This window comes from Neopelma chrysocephalum, unplaced genomic scaffold, assembly GCF_003984885.1.
Source record: "Neopelma chrysocephalum unplaced genomic scaffold, ASM398488v2 Primary Assembly neopelma1_91, whole genome shotgun sequence".
Taxonomy (NCBI): Eukaryota; Metazoa; Chordata; class Aves; order Passeriformes; family Pipridae; genus Neopelma; species Neopelma chrysocephalum.
The window spans coordinates 3,572,414-3,595,747 of record NW_020897753.1 but is presented as its reverse complement, the minus strand read 5'-3'; the positions used below and the strand labels follow the sequence as shown (position 1 = coordinate 3,595,747).

The 23,334-nt window shown below is 44.0% G+C and overlaps 1 protein-coding gene and 1 long non-coding RNA gene across 3 annotated transcripts in view; one reads left to right on the top strand and one right to left on the bottom strand.

The window, feature by feature from the left end:
- The first annotated feature begins 10,131 nt into the window (after positions 1-10,131).
- Positions 10,132-13,737, top strand: LOC113972341. Its single transcript, XR_003535857.1, has 2 exons — positions 10,132-10,354; positions 13,447-13,737. It is a non-coding gene; the product is annotated as an uncharacterized LOC113972341 (long non-coding RNA).
- A 5,153-nt stretch (positions 13,738-18,890) lies between these two features.
- The window catches only part of HAO1 (hydroxyacid oxidase 1), a 23,386-nt gene continuing 18,942 nt past the window's right edge, over positions 18,891-23,334 (bottom strand). For both annotated transcript variants that reach the window (XM_027693295.1, XM_027693296.1), the window contains 3 exons: positions 20,099-20,257; positions 19,761-19,830; positions 18,891-19,403 (listed from right to left, as the gene is read on the bottom strand). In XM_027693295.1, the coding sequence (XP_027549096.1) occupies positions 19,333-19,403; positions 19,761-19,830; positions 20,099-20,257 (300 nt within the window). In that variant the 3' untranslated portion in view covers positions 18,891-19,332. The remainder of the gene's footprint in view (positions 19,404-19,760; positions 19,831-20,098; positions 20,258-23,334) is intronic.

Genomic DNA, 23,334 nt, shown 5'->3' with positions numbered 1-23,334 from the left:
CTCTGTCAAAACCACTGCACGGAAAGAACTTCTTTTTCCACCAGTGGCAATTTCGGAAACCTCCAGATACCGACAATTTATAACATAAATTTATAAAATGGCAAAGCCTCTCAGTGGGATTAAAATCAATACCATCCAACATTTCCCCATTTTTGTGAGGGGTCTTAAAGTTGGAACATGGCAGATAAACATGAGCTTCTATCACTGGCAGATATTAAGGGGCAACAAATGAAATGGCTCAGAAATGTAGGTTCTAAGACTGTATGAGGCTGTGCTGCCTTAGCTCCAGGATTGTCCTGGATCTAGGTGAATAGGAGCTTAATGTTAATTTTAATTCTGACCACTAAAATGCAACACAACTCGTCAAACTAAAAGGAGGCTGGGCTGAAAACAGGAGCTGATTTACTTGACTGAACTTAGGCTTGATTAAATTTCTGAAAATATAATGTAACACTAATAACTCTGACCGAGGCTGGCTCTTTAATTTCCATTGGAATAAAAGCAAACAGACGTCTCCAGGGTAAAATGAACAAAACAAAAAATATTATAAATTGGACCAAAAGCTGTACATGCAGTTCCCATTCATAATGGTTATGAGCACTCATCTATGAAAACATGTGTCATCAGTTGCTACAGCTCAGCTGATGACTGGCAACTTGGTGACGTGCTCGAGGCCAAAATCCACCTAGAGGCAGCCTCTTGTGCTGGCTGATGTTTAAAAGGACATTAATTTCAATTACTATTTAGGGAGTTTAGGTTAAAGAACAAATATATAAAATAAAAGTTGATAAAACTCAAGATATATTTATTTCCAGGAGCAGAGTCCTCCTCAGCCTTTCTATTTTGGGTAAACCTGCTCTGATACCTTTAGGCTTTCACTGGGAAGGCTTCTTATGACAAGGATGTAAGAACTCCAGCTCTGCTCTTTCTCTGAGGCAGAAACTTGAATTCAAAAGAATCTAGTCCTGTGTAAGTCCAGATTAGTCCTATATAAGTCCAGACTAGTCCTATATAAGTCCACACTAGCCCTATATAAGTCCACACTAGCCCAAACCACTCTTCTGGTATGAATACAAAGCTCAAACCCATGTACTGCCCACACTTTTTAATAACAACTCAGGTACAAGACACTTGAGGTCTGATTCCTTATTCCAGGCAATTATCAGATCCATATTACCATATAATTATAAAAAAATGGTTTTTTTTATTTTAAAAATATTGCAAGATTTTTGCCCAAGTGAAAAAAATAAAAGAAGAAAAGAGCTATTCTATTTTAAAACCTCCATGAAATTTTTCCCATCCTAACTTTGTGGTTTTCTGACATGACATCTATTCCTAGATATCAGATGTTAAGAAATACCAGATCACATTAAGAGGCAAATTAACTTGATTTTCTTTCCAGATCAAGAGCACCTGACCTGGGCCACAATTACTAAAGACAATATCCTGTTCTATCACAAAGATCAGTATTTGCTGATTCCACTGCTTTTTGCCACACTCAGCCTACAAAACTTGCTCCAAAACCTCTGAGAAAACATAGGGTTTGTTTGGAAACACGTAGAAACTGCCTACTTGGCTGTCACTCCTCTGAGCCTAATTTATAGATTAATTTAAATATTCTGGATAGCTCCTTGCTTAAAATCTTTCCCCATCAGAGCACAGCAATAGTGCAGGAGGCCTTGGAGTGGGAGAGACAGTGGGATGGACACAGTGGTGCAACTGAGCTACTGGAAGCAACACGGGGTTATAGTGTTTGGAGGAGGGAATGTTTAGTGCAGAAAGGGAATGGAGGGCAGCCTGGAACAGAGATTGGTGTCAAGGGGGAAATCCTGCAGCGAGGAATATACTGAGCCCAGAAACTGCCTCTGGTTTTATTACTGTTTATAATTATAAATAAATGACGGTAAGTTTTAAAACTTTTCCTTTCACGGTGAAATCCCAAGGTCCTGGGAATCACCAGTGCCACAAACAGATGAGGGAGAGGAAGAGATGAAAACCTGCAGCTGCACAGGGTCTGTCAGCTACAGGCTCCCATTCCTTCACCTCCCAGTGCTCCTCACCTCCACTGGAAGGACTCCCTGTGCACTGGAAGGTGAGCACCAACTCAACACTAAGCTCCAGCAGCACTGGCAAGTTTTAGAGTAAATCCAGGGAATTTACAGTGTGCAAGGACACCAGGGTTTGTCGCTTCCCTGTGAGATCCTCGGGGGTTAACCCAGGCATTCATTTCACCTCTGCTCTCTCTGATGGTAGCACAACTGCAACTGCCATGAGGCCCTTCTGCTGGAAATTTGGGAACCATTTAAATCCCAGGAAGAGAGGAGGCACACAAACTACCTTCAAATCATGTAGAAACTTTGCTATGAATCGCTTTCATTCTTTGCAAAAAACACCAGTGCTTTTTTTTTTACGGCAGGTCCTCAGCAATCCCAGCTGTTAGATCACACAGCTCAATAGAAGGTCTCACATTACAAGAGTTATTAGAGATAACAGCAAATCTATTATTGAAAACAAGGTGTTTTGTGGCTGCTCCTGCACAGCACAAGGAGTCTTGGAACGAAAATTGCTTGTCTTAAAAATAATTTCAATTTGGACAGCTTGCAATGAACACAGCCACGTGCCAGCCCTGGGATGCTCTGCCTGCACAAGAATTCCTCAAATAGCTTCACTGTCACTTGGGAAACTCATTAGAAACAGTTTCTCTTGAATGTGTGGACCAGTAGGAAATTTTTCCATCTAAAGCATCCTGTATGTCCCTCAGTCCAGTCCCCTCCAAAGCAGGGCTTTGCTTTTCATACAAAACTGCAACTTTCCATCAGAAAGGCTAAAATCCACCCAGCAAAAAGATTTTCAGCTTTTCAAAGTGACAGAAGTTCCTCAGGAAAATGAAATGCCCCTCCTCTTTCTTAGAAGTATAAGTGATAATCACCTGCAATGTTTCACTGCTGCTGTTGCTTCTTATCTGGTTGCCTGAAAGTAGAAAAAATCAAAAACAACAGGTTCTTTTAATAAATATTTTCAAGTTGCACAACTAATGCATTTTATTTTGTTAATAAAACACAGGGGAAAAATGTATCAGGTTTATTTCCACTAATCAGCAAATATTTCTCTGTGGGCCATTTCAAGGAAGTGGAGAAAATGGATAACTGTAAGAAACAACAGAACAATATTAGTCAGGGTCTGTCTTTATCTTAGCACAGAACAGTGCAAATGAGATGCTCAGAGGGAGATTGAGCATCAGCTTTTCAAAATTGGTTAAACACAGGTAAGCACTTAATAGGGCTCTCAAAGGTCCCTACAACTTCCTTTGGTTACACAAATATTTAGGACATCTAGATTTTCAGTGAGGCCACAGAAGGATTCAGAAAGACAAAATACCTTTTTCTGAAACTAATGTAACGCTACCTAATCCCATTTAATGAGTTAATGTAGTAAAAAAAATGCCATTTCCACAGGAAGAAGAAACATGTACCTCCTGTAATCTTGACAGGCAATGATGCTCAAACCCTTACACAGAAGAGTAGTGGGATTTTTCTTACAAGACCAAAGCCTACAAGTGTAACTCTGGAGATACAGAAGGTGGAATTTGTTGTAAAACTGCCACAGAATTGGAATTTATGATAATGATTTTTTTGTCTCTGTGGCTACAATAAAGCACAATTTAAATGTGAACTGAGCTCAGAGATGTTTTTCATTCTGTCAGGACTCCCACCTTTGCTCTCAGTTCCATGTTTGCAGTCTAGTTGTAGCCAAAGAGAAACAACTATATCTTACTGTGTGTTAGAACAATGAGTTCTGTGCTTATTTCAGAAGTACCATTCTCTCCACTTTACAACTAAATTCTCTAATATTTCCCCCCTCTGTTCCTTAAAGCAGAGTTTGGAAAAGAAAACCCCTGGCTGTGCCATCCACAATGGATGTGCCATCCCAGCAGCCAGCCAGCCTCACTGGGGCCAGGTGGCAAACACCCCCTAAATGCTGCCTTCAAACATCTCTCACTCTGTCCAGGGAGCCTTTTCCTCACACCAGATAAAATTCTGGGCACAGAAAGGAACTGGCTGAGGGAGAGAAGGAGAAATAATATGGGATTTCCAGTTTCTTCTTCAGTCACTAAGAAAATATCCTTTGAAATAACAATCCTTAAGGTGAAAAAACATTTTTACTGCTCCAAGATGTGATTTTTACTTTTTTTTTAAAGCAGAACAGAACTCATGCATGCTTTGGTCATTTGTGAGCCCTGGCAGGTTTCAGAGAGGTTCAGAACTGTGGGATGTACAGTTTTATCCCTGCATTTGGAAGCTTGCTGCAGGAAAACCTCTGAGAGCGGAGGGACCTCTCCTGTGCCTCTCGACAGAGTCTGAGCACTGGAGAACCAGAGATTTGGAATGGCAGCACCATCCAGACTGGCCCTTTCCAGCCCAAATGCACGGCTCAGCAGTACAATTAAATCCAGTTCTTGCTTCCCAGACCCACAAAGCCCAGCCATGTCACAACTGGGCAGCCTGAATAATATCTGTCCTTCCCAGAGGACCTTCCTGTACAAGTACCAAAGCCTCAGTTTGGTTTTTTCCATGTCAGCCAAGAGCTGATCCATCCCTCACCACACAAGGCCACTTATTGAATGTTGACAGAGAAGGAAGTGTACCACCTACTGAGTCACCCATGCCACATCCTAACACCTGGCTTTGGCCTTGCTGGGCTTCCACTTCAACATGATTCTACCCTGAGTACAGATGTAGTAAATGTCTATAATAAAACCTCAAACCACACAACACTTTCCTGGATAGGAGGTATATTGTGATCCCCTACAGTTCATGGACTTCCAGAAGAAAACCGAAATTCATGTGCTTTGCTTTTATCCAGTTTCGGGGGTAACAACCGTGCATGTCACATCCCGAGGCAAGGTATAAAATTAACCTTCCATGAAATCAGAAATAAAATCACAGCTACAAGTTATTTTTCTTTTAAACTGACTGCACAAAATTATGGCCAAATCTGCCAAGGTGTTAGAAGACTAATCTCCCACGTACCTTAACCACCTCCTCTGTGAAAATTCATCCAAATTCTTATCATTCTCACAAGACTCCTGAACATAAAATACAGGATTTTTAAAGCCCAACTACAGATGTTTCTTACAAGTTAAATTCTCGCTTGCTGGGCAATGAATCATTTGCCATCCCCAGTACGCCCCATAGTTGACAAACAAAGCAGTATTTGCCGCCCTATTCCAAAACATGGTACAGCGTATTTTGGGAAATGATGCTTCATTAAGAAAACATGGTCTAGGGCAGCACAATGATACAGGAGTCACCCAAATGTGCTACATCCTGTGACTGGCTCTGAAGTAAGTGTGAAATCAGTCACCAGACACCAGAGGAAGCCACTCTTTCCTAGGGGACATCAGCTCCCAGCTGGGCTCGCTCACCTTCCGTCTGTCCCGACTCAGACCACAACCCCTTAAACCCTCCTGAGCAGCTGAGCCCTTGGCAGCCCCCACGGCAGGAGGATCCAGCCCACACCCTTCGAAGGCACTTTCTGCAACGCGCTGCCACATTGTTGCCACATTGTTGCCACAACAAAATCCATGTTTATCTACCTAAGGCTCCCCTTCCTTCAGGATCTGCGGCCTGAAGAAATGAAACAGCTCCCTGCTCAAGCTCAGAGCCCAAAAACATAAATGCACAGTTTGAGGGGAAGAAGAGGTAAGAGAGGGAAGAGAGTAATGACAAGGAGGGATCCTTTTTAAGTCTGAATTTCTTGCCTCTTTCGACGTGTAATTTTGAAACACTTTATGTGCAGGAAGTATTTGCAACGTATTCTTTTTTAGATACAGATTATCAAGAGCATCACCCACATTAGTGCCTCTGCACATGAGGGAGAGAAACCAAGGGAATGCAGACAGCTCCAAAAGCAAACTCAACTAAGCACATACAGCCAAAAAAATTGCTACTAATGGTTCAGTGAGATGCTCCAGCACAGATGGAACAAGGGAAACCACTCCTGAACAGGAACAGGGTAATGAGGCATTAATGGCAGCAAGAGTGCATTCTCTTTTCTCAGTGTACCCTTTTTCAACTGACAGAACTATAATTAAGTAGCAAAGGGCCCCTGCCTCACTGGGACTGCAACATCACCTTTCTCCAGAAGCACCCAGCAAACCACAGCAGGCAATTACAACTTCTTTTTTTTTTTTTATTCTATGAAAATAAACTTGAGTTTTCTAGGACACTTACTGAATTTCCCCATAACTTTCCAATTTTCTAATAGAATAATTATTTTTATCATCACTCAGATCAGCCACGTTCTGAAATATAAATACGTCAAGTTAAACAAATCATTTGTCCTGTGCACAGAGCTCAGCTGCTGGAAGTGCTCAAGGCCAGGCTGGATGGGACCCTGCTCTAGTGCAAGAGGGTTGGAACAGGATGGTCTTTAAAGTCCATCTTGTCTGAGCCACAGCAGGACCCTCCAGTGCGGCTGCAGGTCCTGACACTCCAAGGCTGCTTGTGAAATCCACCTTCTACTCATTAAATAAAAAGATAAAGACTACAGTGGAGATCTCCCAATTTTGTGTTTGTAATAGGAATAAGCTCCTTAAACAGCTCCATTTCCTCTAGGTTATGGACTAACTTCCAATGCCAGTGGCTTTGGATGCAAAGCCAGAGCAACCTGGCTTCAGAGGAACTACTTCACATTTCAGCCTGATGCCTCAGACTGAATTCATGTTGAGGGGATGAGGCTATCACGTCAACACTCTTGCTTAATGTTTTGAGTCACGTATTATATTACTCACAAGACACAGTAATTGTCTTTCCATCCTTTTTCCCCTCACTGAGATGAATAACTTCTCTTATGGGGCAGGTTTTCCTAGGTGCTTTTGGTTAGAAACAAATGGGTCACCGAGCAGACAAAAAAAAGCCCAACCAGAAACCTCCACATACCCCCATGACTTAAAATTATCAAATAATCCTGAAGTGAAAAGAAAAGTTGCAGATTGCTATTTACTTGTGAAAGGGATGTAGGTGGTCTCAGTCCTGGGGGTTGCAAGTGCCATCAGAGGAGCATCACTGTGCAAACCTCTGGGTACAGCCACTGGTCCAGACATTCCCTGGGTGCAAATTGCTCCAGCAAGGCCCCTCCACTCACTCCCCTGCTGTCCAGTAAATGATGCATAACTTATCCTTTTTGTCTCAGCTGGTTATTATTTTTTTTAAATAAAGAAAACTGAGGGCCTTCTCAGGTGCAGCCTCCACACTCGGGATTACAGCAACAGAAAGACAGGGAGCAGCCGGGCTTCGCCTCTGTCCTCAGCTCACTCTGGTGCAGTTCGGTGCCAGAGGGATCAGGAAAAGGCTCCACACTCCAAGCGCGTTGTTGCTCTTCCCTTCCACTGCTGTGATATTAAGCCATCCAAGAAAACGGGGGGAGAAAAGTTCAATTGACACAGAATGCCCCAAGCGCCCATAAGCGGGACACGCCAGTACTCCCGGAACATCCCTTGCTTTTCAAATCATTTTTCAACTTTACAGCTCGGTGGTATAACAAAAACAGCTGCGCAGAGTTGTTCTGAATCCCTCCCTAACTTGTGCCTCCCTATTTGTGCCTTCCCTGGCTGCTGCCGCTTAGCAGCTCCTCAGCCCCTTCTCCTCGTGGCACATCATGGGTTCGCAGGGCACCAGGTGCTGGAGGGACAATCTCGCAAAATAAACAGCAAATGTTTCAAGAAGTTGCCTTTTTCCCCACATAACTTTTTCTATAACTTACAAAAAAATAACGCGTCGGATCCACGCCGGCCGTGGTTCAGCCCGCCATGTTTTGCGCAGTCCCTCTGCACGTTTTCAGCATGCCCTGCTTGCTCGTGGTGCCTCGTGTGTGTTTCTGTACCTCACTCCGAATTCCTGGTCTCTCTCTCGCCCTTTTCTGGGGAGGGTTTTCCTCGCTATTTTCACCGCCGAGGCTGCAGGCAGGTACCGGAGGAAGCAGTTGGGCGGCCCCGCTGAGGGGGGAAGCACCCCAAGATTCCTGCAGGGCTGGGCACAAATTCCCCATTATTTCTTGGAGGAGTGAGGTTTGAGTTGTTTGTTTGTTTTGTTTTTTTTTTAATTTTTGAGGAAAAACTGGCCTTTCCCTGCGCCCCAAGCACCTCCGTTCCAGGCTACGGACACAAACCCAGCACCACCAAAGCGGCGGGGATGGAGTGAAACATGGCCGCCCTGTCTGAGGGGAGGCCGCCAACGCCCTCACCGTGAGGGGCTCAAGGCTGCCTTGCTGCCCCCGCAACCCTCCCCAGGCACCTTCTTCCCAGTCCCAAAGACCTCTCCCCGCCAGAAACTGCTTGGGATATTTGGAAATAACGGAGAAAATTCCCTCCGGGGCGGGAATGGAGCTGCACCGGCTGCGTTTGCAATCGCACAGGGCTGCCATGGGGGGAAGGCGGGAAGCGGTTTACCTCAGGGGCTGGAGGTGGCCAGAGGCAGCCCCGACTACATCTATCCCAAGTTTTCCCTTTCCAGGGACATAAAAACTTGATGTATTGCAGCACCATCTGCTGGTTCCTTTAAGTAGGACACACGGGGATCTCCCACCGGAGTGGGAAGGAGTAGAAAGAGTTTGGGAGGGGGGTTCGCGTGGTTTCTTGCACGTGGGCTTTTCCTGGAGTTTTTTTTTTCTTGTAAAGGCACGAGTTGCCTGTAAATAAGCAGTGTAAGAAAAGCCACCTAGCCGGAAAAAAAGCAGACAAGTTAGTGCCGAGTTTAGGGAATTCTCTGAAGAAGTACAATAGTCAAAATCCAGGTTTTTCCCTACTCCTCTAAAGCCTGGTCAGTCTGCAGAGCCCCCGGGGAAGGATTTTCTGATGTGACCAGCTGCTTGTGGGCACTTTGATTTTTTTTTTTACTACGTTTCTAACTCGGGCTGCCTGCCCTTATTTATTTAAGTTTTCATTTCGTGCAGCCCCAACCTGCCACTTTCCGACCCTGTGGTCCCGTGGAGGGGCTCAGCCCGCCCGCCCACAGCCACCATCCCTTTGCTAAGCCCTTACAGTCTTTCCTCATTCCAGCCAGTTTCCTTCCTGGGCTTGATTCATCCCAACAGTGAAGTCATGTTGGTGAACTTTATTGAAAGTTCCTCCTTGCTGTTAATTTACAGCCTGGTGAAGGCAAAAGGAAGAGATTGGGATTTTTTTTTCCCCCTCTCAGTGAGTGACTTGAGATAATAAAAATGTGAAGAAACGCGTTACTTTGAAATTATGTTATACGGAGGAATGGCACTCACCTCTTTTGCTTCTTTAAAATTCAAGTACAATACTAATTAAACCATGACTAAATAAAACTGGCCCACCCTGTACAGTGTTTGATTTGAAATTAAAAAAAGTTTCCCTCTACAGGGCCCAGCAAATGTCCAAGGTTCAAACAAAGTACGAGGTGCTAACGAACAGAATCTTGACAAACCTTGTTTTCCTGCACAGGGGCTTGGTACATAATGATTTCATTCAGCAGCTACTGTTCAAGCATGGAAAGTGTTGGTAAAGAAATCCCACAGAGATCAGACAACCATTTTCCTAACTTAAGCTTCCCCCTCCACTCTTTCCCCCCCCCTCCCCTTTGCCTTTCGGGCCTCTGCCAGTCATAACATAAATATTCATCAGCTGATATTTGCAGTAGCTGTGAAGTTATGAATGAGGCCAAAGCCTTTCCCTCCTGCCCCATCTGCAAAATGGCAGCTTCTGGTCTTAGCTCATGGTCAAACGACACTTTCCGAAATCCCCGAAGTGCACTTGCAGGCTTTTCAAATTCAGTCGGGTTTTTAATGCGCAAAGCAGAAATGCTGTCTACCTAATATTTACCCTGGGATTACTGGAAAAAAAAATAATATATATATTACTTTGCTATGCTTTAAACTTTGCGATGCCTTGACGTAATAGCCAGAAGTGTTGGCAGCTCAAAATGTTGGTTGGTTTATTTCAGGGGACACGACTGCTGCAGGTTTCCTTTCTGAATCGAATACCAGACACTTGAACCATTTGTTGTGCAGAAAAGAGAAACGGCTTTTATTCTTAATGCTGGTTTCTTAACCACCTGGGTGCTGTCAGAAGGAGCCACATGCACTGGAAAACACTTTTAATAAGACTCCTTTAAGCCTGCCTTAAACCTTGGATCCTGACAAATGGAATCCCCACTGCCTGTCATACGTGTTTTCTCTCTACAGATTAGCGAGGGGCTGCTGCTTTAAAAATGTTCCATTCTCACAAAGCCTGGAATTATGCTCTCAAACCTACCATGGGTCAGCAGAACAGTGCAGACATCTGATGTAGCCCCACCAGCAAAGGCAAAAGCAGACATGTCAAAGAAACAAGGTGACAGTACAGAGCTTTAATGCCTTTAATTAAGCAAGGTACCTTTCCAGCCAAAAGAGCTGTACTGATGGACCCAGATGGGGACCTTAAGCCAGAGCATCACTGGGTCTTAGAGGCTTAAAAATCCTAAATACCCAGAGGCATTGGGAAGTCCTGATAAAGAGGCTCAGCACCATTCAGGATCCTGGAAAAACCTTTTCATAGCTTGGGTTGCACAGATCAATCATGCAAACTATCCTTATCTTTTCTAATTAATAAATTAAAAAAAAATTGACATGAAAACCAAAGGAAAGTGATAAGCTTAGGAAGTTTTAGAGATCTTGCAATCAATCATCTCATTTGATTTTGACCATGAAAAAGCCAGAACTATTTGCCCAACAAGCCTCCAATATTTTTGGCCAAAATGGAGCGTATCTTCTCAAAGCCCTTCTATTTTTCATTTAAATACTACAAAGGACAATTTACCACATCCCTTGGGAACATTCCAACACTAATAACCCTTGCTGCTAAAAAAAAAAAAAGCCCCCACACTTTGCTTTTAATACCTTCAGCTTTCAGCCGGAGGATCCTGTATGTCTGTTTTGACATGAAGGAGCCCCAAAATCATGTCACCTCCAAACCAGGACCAAGTACATTGCAGCAAATTACACCACACCCAAAAATCCCAAGTTCTTCCTAGGCTGCTGACCCTGTTTTTATCAGCTGTTTACATATATTGTGCTGCTTAAGAGCATCTTCTTGGGGCAACGGAAGCGTCTTTGTGACAGTGGAAGTGAACAGTAATTAATTGCCACACTTCACTGAACATACAAATATTGGGATGAGCTGTTCTGGCATTTTCCATGATGACCCAGCACCGCGGGACGGTCTAACTGCTGCCAGCACTAGGAACCAAAACAAGAGGGAAAAAATGAATCACAGTGACACCTTCCCACAGCCAATGAGGCAGCGGGGAACAGAGTGTACGCCAATTCCAAGGAGAAAAGGAAAGAGAAACTTCAAGGAATTTCTCCTTAGTTGTTTTCCCAAGAGGGTGGAAAGGTGAGACTGAAAAAGACTCTAGAGTAGGACATTCTCTCCTGCATTCCCATGTATCAATAGGCATAGTAATAAACATATTAATTTTCCTGTATTAATAGCCAAAAAGCTTCTGGTAGAGGCAATAAAAATCCTCCAAGGTAAACTATGCAGCGCACAGATTCTGTCAGAATGGCACAGCTGTGCTGCAGTCACAGCTCCAGAGACCATGGCAGCAGCCACAGTGTTGGCTGAGGCACACTTCCATGCTGCAGCCAACATCTCTGCTCATCACAGCACTGAAGATTTCCAAACACATCAGTAAACAGCAACACAAATTAATAAACGAGCCTGGAGGCTGGATGTGCTCTACAGCTCCTTGTTCTTTGGATGCACTTTACATCCTCTGTAATAACTTGACAGTACAGCTCCCTTCCATATCAGAGCAATAATGGGAAAAGGATTGAGAATCAAAAGGAATACTTTTTTAATCTTTTTATCTTTATGGTAAAAGGGCCTGCCTGTGATAGATCAAGAGTATGGTTTTATGCTTGCTGAGGGGACACGTACACCCAAACCCAACACACTTGAAGCTGATAAAAAGCAGAGCAGGCAGATGGTTGCACTGACTGGGCCGACTGTTCATTAACATGCCAGCGAATTATTTTGGCCCTGTGTGGTTTTGTAATCTGCTCTGCAGCAGTTACAAACCTACACATAACCACTTGCAAGTGACTGTCCATAGACTAACAGGAGAAGACACTGCTAATGATGCACCAGAAGGTCTTCCAAGTCTCTCTGGCACCACTGAATCACCAGAACACAAGCTGGAGCTGGAACTATCAGAGATGTCTTTTAGGTCTGCTGTACAGCTGTGGCAGTCTTCCAGGTTAACAGGGAGAGCATGAAAAGCAAAAGATTGAATCCAGTTAAGGTATAGTTTATGGATAAATAACGTGGAAAATGAAGTACAGGGCTCATAAGATACTTGGTTTGTTTATACATTGAAGTGTGCATGTCATGCACCAGGGCTGTACATTTTTCTATCCACAAAAGATGGGTTGGATGGGGCTCTGAGCAACTTGGTCTAGTGGAAGGTGTCCCTGCCCATGGCAGGGGGCTTGGAACTGGATGAGCTTTAAGGTTCCTTTCAACCCAAGCCATTCTGGGGTTCAGCAGCAATTCTGTAGCAGGGCAAGTTTGTCTGGGAAATACCAGCAGCATTTAGAAGGTAACTGCACTGACCTTGCCAAATTGCAATCACCACGGCCTCACTGCACAACTTGCTGCTTTGCTCCAGCTGTGGCCTCAAAATCCCTCATGAAAGCGACAATCAAGCAGCTCACATGACAGTTGCAAGTCTCACAGATTCAAATACTATGGACTTGATGGGATACACCAAAAATTCCAGTGAAACCAGTGAAAAATTTAGTGTCCCTTGGGAGGGTAGGGAGAGCTGAGCCTGTAATTTCAGATTCTCAGCTGACATAGGTCAGTACAACTCCACAGATTGCAACAGAGCTGTGCTAGCTCGCAATTTAGCCCTAAACATTTTGTACAAAGATTGTATCAGCATCTAAACAGATGAAGTGGGAAGAATGTTGCGATGGCAGTGGGCTTCTTTATTCACTCCAAAGCATGACCCGTACAGCAGAAATTCTATCATAGCAAGCCCTAACCTCCCTGGGCCCGGGACAGCACTGCTGAGCTCTTGCTGGGGGCAAGAGCACTTGAAGGTCTTTGCTAGTCTCCTTTCCAACTTCCTTACCATGGCTACAGGTGATGTGCAGCCTGGGAAGCAGACACCTTGAGGAGGCACTCGGTGCTTTCTCTACTGCCCTAAAGTGCTGCTGAAGCACCACAGGCCACCCAAGTCCCCCCCATGCAGGTTCCTCTCTCCCGTCTGGCAAACCACTCTAACTAGACTTCAACTTTAACCCTGGGTAAGGGGCTCTTGAAAAATGAGAGTAGCTCTTACCTTCTGGCCAAAAGCCCTTTACTAACACCCACACCTCATTTGAAAGAATTTCCCAAGAGCAAAGACCCGAAGGTCCCAGGCCTTTCTCTCATTCCAGGTTCCCTGTGAGATCACACCCATGGAGTTCACAGTGAAGGCTGATGTGGACACAGCAGCACATGCAGGCTGTGATGAGATGTAATACCACAACAAGGAGTGGGACACTGGCACCCTCAGTCCTGCAGCCATGGATCAGGAGCTGTGGAACAAACTCACCAGGAGGCAGTAAGGAAAGGAGGTGGATTAGTGCCAACTCACCCTTTATTTGCAGATACATTCAGTTGTGCTTTCCTGAGACTGTGACCGAGTTCCCTTTTCCTACTATAAATTTTTCTAACTCTTTCCAAAAGCTTGCCACGGGAGTTCCTTGTATGAAGGTGCTTCTTTGGTTTTTCCAGCTTCCTGGGTAGAGACTTAAGCTTGACAAAAGGCATTTGTTTATATTAAATTCAGTAATTTTTGCTGCTCTTAACTACCTGATGGAAAGGCTGCAGATGCGTAACTAACTCCAAAGTCAGTAACAATTTGTATTGAAATTATAATAGATGCCCTTCCTACACTCTCCAACCTCTACATTTGATAGGGCATGTAAGCAGACCCAGAGGAAGCTTAGGTGTGAGAGATGATCCTGCTGTTTGAATTCCCACCTCTGATGAGCATTCAGGTCTTACCTGTTAAGAAAACTGTTTCTCTCACATCCATGCAAGATTTCTGGGTCCTGTTACCTGTTTCTGGGTAGCAGTATATGCTGAACTTACTTGCTGACCATACCAAGTAGAAATATGTAAAATACACATCCTGAAAATGTGTAACAGCTCAATTTATACATATTTATCTTACCTTATTGCAGGATCTTCACACCTTCCTTTGAAGTCTTTGTGACTGTTCTTGAAAATTAAACAAAGCTCACATGAAATAAACCTAATGGTGAATACTTGGTCTGCAGGAACCCTTTCAATGAAAACAGAATGTTTTAAATCCACTATTTTCAGTTCTCCTGACAGGAAAACCTAATTAAACACAGTATAGAGAATTAAAGGGGTTAGTATACTACTAAAGGGACTTGGGGGGAAGAGAACTAAAATCATGTTATGCTACTGGATTTTAGAAAACCAACAAGAAATAAGGGGTCTTCCATTCCCATACTGCAAAGCCACCCCGAGCAGATTTTGCTTGGCAAACTGGCAGAGCATAAGGTATAGTCTCACTTGTACAAGGAGCTTCCCCTTCTGCAAGTTAAAATGCCCAGGTTAAAGGCTCTGCTGTGGCCCAGCTCTGCCTCTGCCCCGTGGTTCACCTGTGGACCTTCCCCATGGTTATTGAGTATTTGTGATATGTGTTGTCCACCCCAGAGTTACCTCCCTTATGGAGAACAGCGAATTAAGGGGGTGAAATGGAAAGTTAAAGGACTTGGCTGAGGGACTCAGTTTGTTTCTACCCCCATTTTAGAGAGACTTTCTCTTCCTGTGCCTGTCAATTGACCCTTCTGACTGTTGAGCAGAGGCTGCTGCCTGCAGAAAACCATCTCTGCAGAGCACAGGGCTGCCTTGACCTTGGCTGGCACTTACAGCTGCTGCTGTCATAAAACAATAACCAATATTAATCACTGCCAGGCTGGTTATAGGAATGTCTCCCCCTTGGCTGAATAAACCAGCTGTGTGCATCTCCCAGCCTTCCACACTGGGAAGGTGCCTCCAGGGCAGCTGATTGCTCCGTGGGGTTAATGACCTGAGCTCCCTGCAGGACTGGGACACAGGAGAGGGACTGACAGTCTCAGGGCATTCCTGAGACACAGTTCATCCTGCCCATCTGAAACGATGACTTAGGAGCTGCAAATCCCTAAGGAGGAATCATATCTTTTGAGTTCAGCTGGGACAGCCTGTGGGTGCCCCTTCCAGAGCTCCAGGCCCTGGAATAACACAGGGTTGGCCCTCTGGGGCGTTCTTATGTTGGCAAAACGTACCTATGCAAAGGAGGAAGCTGAACTCCAGCACAAAGGCATTTTGCATCTGGAGGACATGTTCTCAAAGCAGCAAAACATCTTTGTTATGAGTGTAACATATGTGGTACTCTCCCTCTGTTTGGCAGGAGATAAGAAAAACAGAAGCAAGGCAAAAATGAAAACAAAATGGAGCATATAGGGCATCATGAAACAATTACAGCGCTGCCTCTCATTAGGGTCTCAATCTGGGCTTGCCAGTCTTGTTTTAAAAACAGTTTTGTTCAACACCCAGTGACAGAGTTTAAAAGCTGACGTATCTTGCTGTATTGTGGGCCACAGCCACAGCTGGTGTAAATCAGTATAAACTAATGAAGTCAATGGAGCTTCTCTGATTTACACGAGCTGAGGTTATGGCTCAATAAGGTTAGGCTTGCTTTCTAGGAGTGTTCAAGGAAGCCAACTTCTGTGTGTCCTGTGATGAAGTGGTTATTTATAATGGTCTTCGGTGTGGTTTGGAGCCAAATTTCCACATCAAAAGTAGCTTTATGAGAGATATCCTTACAGTGAGGTTCAGTGCAAAATCATGACTTCAGAAGCCAGCTTTCCTCGTGCTCTCAAGTATTTGATTTCAGCCTGAAAACCATTTGAGAAGCCAAGAAAAGCAGAGCCATTCCTGCCTACTTCCCCAGCTCTGCTTCATCTTTGAGTCCCGTGCATATCCAACAGGCCCTGACCTACACTGCCCATTTATCAAAGCCAGTTACTCTAAGTGTCTGTTTATTTACCTTCAGAAATTCCCAGGAAGACAGACAAGTTTCATGCTTAACCTGAAAAATTGGGGGTGGAGGTGGGGTTCTTACCAGTTCCAGAGCTGTTTGTTTGACTTGGCCACCGGTAAAAATAAAACACAATAACGTGTCCCGGAGTCACAGCGAGAGGTGGAGGTCACAAGAAAACAGATCATGTCTTTCACAGCTCTTCAGCTCCAGTGCACTGAATTATGACTCCTATTATTTACTTACTGGATTCTCCACCCTGTGTGCAGGCTCCAAGCATTCAAAAAGCAGCAGGTCTCTGCTTCAAAGGGCTGACAGGCAAGTGAGAGGGTAAAATCTGCCCTGAAGCTTTCTGTCTGAGAGGTCAATGTTCTCACAGCTCTCAGCTGACTTCTGCCATCTTCTGCTCAGCCATGCCTGCAGTGCCGCTCCTTTGTGCTCTCCTCTGCTCAATGAAACAGCATCTCATGGCAAATGCATTCCCCTCACAGCCAAACCTGCTCTCTGGGCACAAACCACCCATGTGTTGCAGCTCAAGTGCTTTGGCAGAAGTTCATTAGTTTTTCTTAGGAGGCCCCTGCTCCCTGCATGTCCAGCCTTGGTGTGATCTACCACAGATCTACCACCAGATGTCCAGACAATATCACGGGCCCTTTCACTGACCTTGTCACTTTGAAACAGGCTGATTTCTTTAGAGCTCCTTGTTAGAAAAAGGGTGTCTTGAGTCCAGTTGTTGAGCCCCCAAACCAGGGCTGAAGCCTCTCCAAATCTCCTGAGTGGTTCCTACACATCTGTGGAGAATGCCAAGCTCTGTGGGCTCACTGGGGCCAAGGAGACAACTTTGTGGGGATGCTTCCAAAAAGGGTTCATTTGATACTTAAAGGCAAATAATTTTCTACTTGACATATCTGTTATTTTCTGCTGTTATATTACTGTAGGAAGATCCATCACCACCTGCTCTGTGTGCTCTGGTTTTTTCTCAGCTTCACCACTTGAAGCAACCGCGAGGTAAATTTTTTCTTAGCCTGCACAATATTTAGCTTTTAAAATGGTCAAGGGCCCTCAGCCTTTCTCCTTTCTAACCCAAAACCAAACAGAATTCCTATCTTTTCTTTTTTTAATAATTTCCACAAGCAGCTGTGTTTGGTTGTCCCAAAATCAAGAGAAATTCTCTTCCCTGTGGAATATTTTTTAAAAAGAATTCCACCAGGCAAAATAATTTCATTTCTGTTAACACTATCTCACAGCCTTTCAGTATTGGGCTCTAATTTTGGGGTTTAATGCATGTCTAGTCTTACTAGGGTTGAACTGGAAGGCAGTCGGACAATTCTCAGATAACAAGCAGGAAAAAACAACGTAAATCCACTCTCCCAGAGGAACTAGAAATAGTTAATTACACACAAGTGACAAACCCAGTTTCCTCACCATCAGGACTTCTACTGAACCACAGAGTTTCAGCACTTTCCTTGAATCTGGTTGGGGCAAAGACAGGAAACTGCATCTTCTAAACTTTAGAAATAGATCTTAACCGTGTAAACATAAGATATTATGCCCCTATCTTTTAAGTAACATTTATATTATCTCAAATAAACAGTCTCTCCCAAGTTAGTCTGTAATTGACATCTGACACAGTCCACATTGCAACAGAAATGATAAGTGCAGTAAACAGCAGAAATTATGCTTCTCTGGGCTCGGAGAAACATTCATATTTCCTTGCACAGATAAACTTTATTTTGTTGCTACGCAACCCTCACACAACACACCCCGTTCTGGAGTAAATAAGAGCACAGATTTTTACAACTGCAGGGCAAGCATGTGGCCTTTTGGGTTTTCTCCCCATTTTGAGTTCCAGCCCCAGCTTTAGTTCACATTAGAATATTCCATCATTTTCTTGCAGAGCTGCCTCCAAAGCTCAGTGAGGGATATTTCAAACAGGAGAGTCAGAACGCTCGAGTCCTTCTGGGGCTGATGGGGAACAAATGGTGGAGCCTCTGACGTCAGCGAAACCACGAAATCAAGTCTTTTTTTCTCTCTTTTTAATCTCCCTTAAAAAAGAACATTTAATTTCCACAACAAGATATTCAAAACCTTTGTGCAGCAGCCTCTCCCTACTCCCAGTAACACTTCAACACCTGCAACACAAGTGAGACAGGTGAAGAGCCACCCTTAGTTTTACCCAAGGTGAGAATAATGGAGTCTTACCTACTTGGCTTTTTATAACTGCAAAATTTCTCCTGACTGCAGAGGGTATTTGGATTGTTCAGGGAAGAGAGGTGCAGGTCCTGTTTGCCTCTGCATCCTCTTCATAAGCAGAGTGAATAAGACCAAGATTTATCTGCCTGAAGGGTGCTCATGGACACTGAGTAGAGCCACAAGGACCTTCCCAAGCCATGGGTTGATGCCTCAATTATTCAAGTTGCTCTTTTGCATGTGTCTGCAAATCCTGCAAACTCTCCCAGGTGGCATCAGCCTTCCCTTGCCAGTGTCAGCAAATGAATCCAGGTGAAAAACGTGACTCTGAGCTCCAGCTGGGCGCAGCTGGCATGGTTTGGGCTACAGGGATTTGCATCATCCAAGGATCTGACCTATATCCAATGCACATACAGAACAGCTGTCTGATTGCAAAGGGGTTTGTACCACTTAAACAGCAGAATTTCCCCTGTTTTGCTTTGTTCTTTTTGGTTCTTTACAACTAAGAGCCCTCTGAGCTCCTACAGCCGACATGCTACAAGCCCAGCTGCTTACAAAGTCCTAGCACAGAGTCACCAGGCAAATGACACTCTGTTCATAGGAAAGCAAGATTTAATCTCTGCAATCTCCAGTCTAGTTTCTCTAAACAGTGAGCAAGAAGTATCTTTTGCATTTTAAATTTCAGCATTTCTGTTTGCTGTCCAAACGTTCCTGTTTACAGTTTCATTTGAACAGCTGAGTTACTCCCAGGCATGGAAATTAATATCAGCATTTGCTGCAAAACCCCTTGAAGTTCCTGTGCCGGTCTTGTACCAAGACCCATCTCTAATCACACCTCCCAGTACAGCAGCTTTCCTTAAGAGCCTAAAACGTTTGGAAACACCTGTAAAATTTGCTTTGAGTATTTTCTTCAGGAAGTGACGTCCTACAGGCTGTGCCTTCTCAGTCAGGATTGCAGGATGGGGCCCACAGAGCGAACACAGTTGGGTTTTGTTTGGAAGCAGAACGGGCAACACACGAAGCGAAGTCTTCAGACCTAAATCTTGGAAGACAACACTTGATGTCTTCGGATCAGTGTCCTGCTGATTTCTTCTACTCTCCGGCATCCTGGAGGAGAAGTTACATTTCAGTTGAAACTCCACTCTAAGCCTTTTCTTTCTCTGTCTCATAAAAATCTACATTCTCTGAGTGAAAATCCACCCCTTAGTGACCAAGGATTTTTCACTACTTTTCTATGGATTTATTGCTCTCCTTGTGAGAAAAAATAAATTTATTGTTTTTACATAATCTACCCAGTTCCCCTTTTATTAAGACAGGGATAACAAGTCCTCTCCCCATTTCTCCACAGACTAACCTGTTTCTATTGCAAACATTCCCCTCCTGTAAGTTGCTATAGCATCTTGCCCAGGGCAAAGGAAAGCTGTGGGAAAATGTGGTTACGGAGAGGAAATATTGATGCCTCACCTGTCAGTGCCATTGCCAGGCGAAACTCCTCCTTCAGCATCTGGAGAACTTCTTTTGCTCCTTCTGCACCCTGGGAGATGAGGAGACAATGTGTGCTATTATGTGTGTAGGTATAGACATATATATATACACAAGTGCCAAAAAAGGGTTTATGCCCCAGTGTAAATCCTGAGTGTTTGTCATAGCAAGTTTTAACAGATGATCTGGATGCACCCAGACCCACTGAGACACCACCACACACACTCCCGTTGCACACAGACTCGTGTATGTGCACAAAAAAAGCCTAAACAGTGAGTTTAGGTGTCTAAAAACATGGATTTCAGCTTTATCTAACTTACTTGATAAGCCAGCCCCCAGAGCAGAGGTCTTCCAATGAACACAGCTCTGGCACCAAGAGCGAGAGCCTTGAGGACATCGGTGCCTTTCCTCACCCCGCCATCCAGGAACACCTCCACCTTCCCCTGCACAGCCTCCACGATCTCAGGCAGCACATCAATCTGCAGGGGTGACACCACACACACAGCTCAGCTGCTTCTGAAACCCTGCTTGTGTTTGGGGGGAGCTCTTACACGCAGGATCCAGGCTTTATACCAAGTCAGTGAGCAACTGAGTGAGCATGCCCAACTATACCCAAATAACAGGGCTTTGTGTTTCTATTTGTGACAGCAGGTTAGCAGAGATAGACAGAGGTCAAATTTACTTGGAGTGTCCCATTAAGACAATCAGCAGGGTCACACAAAATATCCATCTGATCCCATGACCTGGATCTGACACAAGCCGGTGTCTGATTCTTATGCAGAATGCAAGAAACAGCCAGCACAGAGGAGGCTTTTCCATGGGATTTCCTCCCAAAATTCCAGTCTTCACTAGTTCAGGGATGCAATTGAATCACTGCCACTTTTTAAATAACCATCTTTGCTTTCCTGTTTAAATTTATTATTTATTTATTCTGAGGGCCCAGCTAGCACCGGGATCCCCGAGGCAAGCAGTGGACCTATAGACAAGGAGTAAGAGAAAGGTGTGCCTGGAGGAACTTGGAGTTGGCTGAAAATCTTAATTAATGTATTCCTCCTTTGCAAAATGCATCTTATCACAGGAATAACTGCAGAGAAAAACTTCATGGAAGAAAGAACTAGTTTTCCCCTAAGTTCTGAGCAAGGTGGGATGTTGCTTTCACCAAGCTCTACTTATCCCCTCCTCCAGTGATACAGGGAAAAGGGAGAAGTATTTTTACTCTTCCCAAGTGACAATTAACTGAGGAATTTATTCCTCTTGCCACGCAAGAGGTCCCAGTGAAGGGATGAGCCTCCTGAATTCAAGCCTGGAGTATTAATTAGAGGGCAACTGCTCCTATAAGGCCACCTAAATAGTTACTATTCATGAAAATCAGGAAAGACACAGCACCAGAAACCAAGTATTAAGGGGACTGGAAACAGTGTGTGGTAGGAAGACAAAAGACACACAAATCCATGCCTTTCAAACACGGATGTAATTCATTTCCCTTCTAATGGATAAAAATGACTGGAAGATGGGGGGGGGAAACCAACTTGAAAGTGCAGTTTGTTTTTAGATTTGGATTAAAATTTTCTTGAAGTTTGGCACTTGCTGTGATTTTACCCCCTCCCTTTGGTTTGGCTCTCTTGCCAGACATATTTTGGATCTCTTTCCATATACAGAGACCACTTTCTACATCCTGACAAACTGTACCAAACTTTAAAGTGCTCTAATAAGTAAAGCATGATGCAAACCATCATTAAAACAGGAGATTTTCTCAATGGGTAACTAGACACCAGAAATATTGACCAGCTTGGGTTGGGCTCACCATCTGAAAAGCCATGACATTGAAGCAAATTATTATGTTTCTAAATCAAACGTTTAGCATGATCTGATACAGATATTTATATGATAAAAACTGCATTGTGCAGGGCACTTCTTTAGCCCATAAATCCAGCTTTAGTGGTTCTCCTTCGTGCTCTGGTGTTGCAAAGGAATAACCCAGAATGTGCAAATCTCTGTTTTACTGCAGCTGTCAAAAAACTAATTCGTATTTGTCGAGCTTTCTCATCTCTCAAAATGATCTTTTTAACATCCTCATACATTGTTCCTGCTGGATTCCCTCACACACAGGCTTGCCTGAGATTTTCAAATACTCTCAGTGGAACTGGGACTGCATTCTCACAAGGTGACAAGATGACCTGTTCCCCTCTCCCTTCAGGGAATCCTCATGGAAAACAGGAGGTTTTTCATCAGGAACACATTGGAAATACTGAAAGAGGCACAACTGGGCTTTGATTCTCCTCCCTTTCATTCTCTTTTTATTTGCGCAGCTTTCCCACACCAAATGAAGCAGGATGAGTGATGACTGGAATTTTGGGGTTTTTCCTTCAGCATGAACACATACTTTTTCATTTGCCTTTCCTTCTTTCTTTTTTGCCAACCAAGAAATTCTCAAATCCCTTTCACCTTTGGAAAAGGCCCGGGGTAGCACGACAAGGAAAAGGAAAAAGGAAAAAACTGTAATTGAATCACTCTGTCCCTTTTCCAAAGGTGAAAATATTTGAAAGGAGAAAAAGAGAGAGTTTCATTCTGCCTTTTAGCTGTTCCATAACTGTCATTTTTCAGAAGCCTCCAAAGAATATTAAAAGGGGAAAAACAACTCTAATACAACCTTCAGTGTGCTGCAAATGGCAACAGGAGTTTTTCAAAACAAGAATGGGAAAGGAGACATGAAAGAAGGGACTGGAAAAAATGTCTTAAGGGTTTTCCAATTTGATCTGAGCAAGGGGAGGCTTTGTCTAACTCGGAGCATGGTGTGACACACACAGAGAAGTGGAGAGAGGTCCCTCATGGGTTAAGGCAGATAACACATATTCCAGGTTTTCCCTCCAGCCTCCAGAGAAAGCAAACAAGCCAAAGGCATAGAAAATTAGGGACTAATTGATGCATATTGGCCCCAGTACTTACAGTTGCAGGGACTCCGTCGAGCTGTCGCGCTCCGTGATTTGACACCAGGATACCATTTACCCCAATCTTTAGAGCTTCTTTAGCATCATCAGCTGGGGAAAAAAAAATCCAAACTAGTTATGTTCTTCCATACCTGGGAGCTTGTTGACACCACGATGAGAGGAATTTTGGGATCCCTAAAAAAATTCTTGCCAGCTAATGCAAAGCCATCTTGGGGCTTCAGCCTTCCAAAGCCTCACCTCAGCACAGAAAAAAGTTTCATTTTGAAGCAATAAGACCAGAAAGTAGTTTGAAAGGTTAGAGAACATTTAATCCCTTCGGATCAGCAGCCACTTGGGTTGCTAGTCTTTATTTTCTCTACTGTGTTCTAGAACTCATCACTAAGAAGTTATTTTGCTGAATGATTTCATCCAAGCCAAAATTTTTGGCACGATTACAGTAATAATCCAGACTTAATGAAACCACTACACTGTGCTCAGTGCTCTTTGGACTGAATGGAAATCCAGCTTTCCCTCAAGTTGTATCAACTCAGGTCAGGGTCTGCAGACACAATTAAACAAAGCAAGTTCAATCTTCCTGGCTGCATCACATTTCAGATACAGGTTTAATC